At 37.4% G+C, this 2,538-nt stretch overlaps 1 protein-coding gene across 1 annotated transcript; it reads right to left on the reverse strand.

The window, feature by feature from the left end:
- Positions 1–868: 868 nt before the first annotated feature.
- LOC122310115 (protein FAR-RED IMPAIRED RESPONSE 1-like) lies at positions 869–2,271 on the reverse strand. Its single transcript, XM_043124001.1, has 3 exons — positions 2,215–2,271; positions 1,577–2,072; positions 869–1,482 (listed from the first exon to the last, which is right to left on the reverse strand). Exons 1-3 carry the CDS (start codon positions 2,269–2,271, stop codon positions 869–871), a joined length of 1,167 nt encoding a protein of 388 aa, XP_042979935.1.
- Between the last annotated feature and the right edge of the window lie 267 nt (positions 2,272–2,538).

The following is a 2,538-nucleotide window of genomic DNA, read 5'->3' on the forward strand; positions in this document are numbered from 1 at the left end:
TTAATCATTGCATATAACTTAGTTCCCGCATCCTCAATATGCTTACTCAAACTCACTGCATGAGTAATCATCTGATAACAGATACTTAAAAGACTTGAATATCTATTAGAATCTGGCCGTTGTTCCCCTTCATCATAGTTACTGTATATTAATATGTATCGCCTTTTAATATCCTTCCTCCATTGATCTAAAATGTACATTTTTGACAAATATTTAATATCGTTACACCTGAATACGGACAAAATGTACGGACACAATATCCCCCTCATCTCAAATAATCCACAAGAGCATTTTACAACTGCATCTTCCTCACTAAAGTCCACAATATGTGTAACCAACTTAGTGAACTCTTCCAAACAAACTTCATCCTCTACCATATATGTCTTTACTACACCATCACTTTTATGTAACTTTGGATTCAAGTCAACGATACCGTTGACTTGCTGCTGAACTTCCTTGAACTTAGCAATCGTGTACAACTCTTGGAACCTCTTTTCAATCGGAGATCTAGATATGCAGGGGATTGTGACATTAAATGACTAAAAGTCCGCGAGATTTTCATTCTCAATCTTTTTTTTCAACGCGTTATCAAATTGGTCTACAAACTCCTTTAAGTTTGTCCTAGAATAAACATAACCGTCAAAGAATGCATTCATGCTCTGGCTTCGCTACTTTGTACTCATTTCAACCCAAAAATACTCCTTAAAAAATGCTGGTATCCAATGTTCACGCTCAACGTATAGGCTCTACAACCACGTATTCTCATGCAAGTTGTAAGTGATAAGCAACTGATCCAAACATTTCTCAAACTCATCAACACGTTGGGTGTCATAAACACATTTCATCAATGCATTTTTCATCCCCATCTTTAGGAACCATATGAGCCAAGCTTCTCAAGAACTTTCTTCAGTATATGCCAAAGAAAAAATCTATGCCGGGTATTTGGAAAGACAATTGCGATTGCATTTTTCATTACTCTATCTTGATTAATGATAATAACTTTCGGAGCTATACCATCCATGCATTGCAACCATGTCTCGAATAACCACACAAATGTCTCGGTATCCTCGCTGGAAATCAAGCCTGCTCCCAACAAAATTGACTGCCCATGATGGTTTACACAAACAAATGGTGCAAAGGGCATCCCATATCGATTCGTTAGGTATGTGGTGTCGAATGTGACCACATCGCCGAAATATTGGTACGCTGCTCTACTACGAGAGTCTGCCCAAAAGATGTTCTTTAACCTCCCGTCATCATCTATATCCATCGTATAGAAGAACCTAGAATTCTTGTATTGCATCCGTAAAAAGTATTGTCGGAGCGCTCCAACACCACCTACGCCAAGTCGTAGATGTCTTGCCTTATCAATATAATTATGACAATCCTTTTTCAAAAATGGGAGATTCTCGAATCCACCCGCGCCAGCAACAAGAGATCCGAAACTCTTATTCGTTCGGATGCCAACCAAATCATTTGTATCTAGGATCCTTTTTATGGCATCACTAACTTCTCTATTACATCGAAAGAAGCGGGATTTTTTTGGACTGAGGGCATGGTTATGGATATTATGTACTGTCGTCAACCGAAGCACTCCATCTTGCCTTACATTCCATCTTTCTTGTCGAACGTGGGTTGGCAACATTCAATGTCCTATTCTGGGCCTTCCCACCACGGGCACAAGCAAGAGTGACGTATCTAACAGACTCATCTTCTTCCCTCTCAGTCTGTTTTGTCATCACCCCAAACCCACATTTCTTACCATATTCCTTATAATAACTTAATAGCTCTTCAAAGAAATTAAACTCCATTCCCGACTTTGGCTCCTCAATCATATCATCATCAACCACTTGTACATTTTGAGATTTCTCGGCACTGCCATTATTAGATTCCGTAAGATTTGGTCTATCCTCAGTACATTTTTCAGCTATAGGAAATCCACATGGCGCTTCAGTTTCCCCACCATCAGATCTATTATTGAGCTCTGAACCAACTATTTTGCTTGTAGCAAAGCTTGTATTGCTGATAGAAGTCGAAGGTTCCATGATATGTTGAAATGAGTAACCAGCATTCTACAAAAACATAAAAGGTCAACAATTAAACTGCTGCAAATAAGTTGCCTTATTTATTTATTTTACAAAGAAGCCAACTTATTAAGAATAAATCCAAATTAGTTATCACCACCTGTATGTTGATTGGAAATTGGTTACCAACCAGATATGGTAGAAAAGTTGGTAACCACGTAGGCACTGGTCCAAAGTAATCAGACATGTAATTTGGAATGTTTTGACTAGTTGATGGTATGACCTAACATGTTATTAGATAAAGTTATTGATGTATTTTGAAAAAAAAAAAAATATCAACAATACCAATGTTTACGATTTTTTCAGTCATATAACATACATACCTTGGATGGGGGATTTGAGTTAGATAATATATGCGTAGTTGGCTGTTCTTTCTCTTTTCCTATGCTGGGAAAATATAATAGAACCAGCACCAATGAAGTAATTCAACATAAATCTAAAATCTTAAATACTT

This window comes from Carya illinoinensis, chromosome 5 (genome assembly GCF_018687715.1).
Source record: "Carya illinoinensis cultivar Pawnee chromosome 5, C.illinoinensisPawnee_v1, whole genome shotgun sequence".
In the NCBI taxonomy this organism is placed as follows: domain Eukaryota; kingdom Viridiplantae; phylum Streptophyta; class Magnoliopsida; order Fagales; family Juglandaceae; genus Carya; species Carya illinoinensis.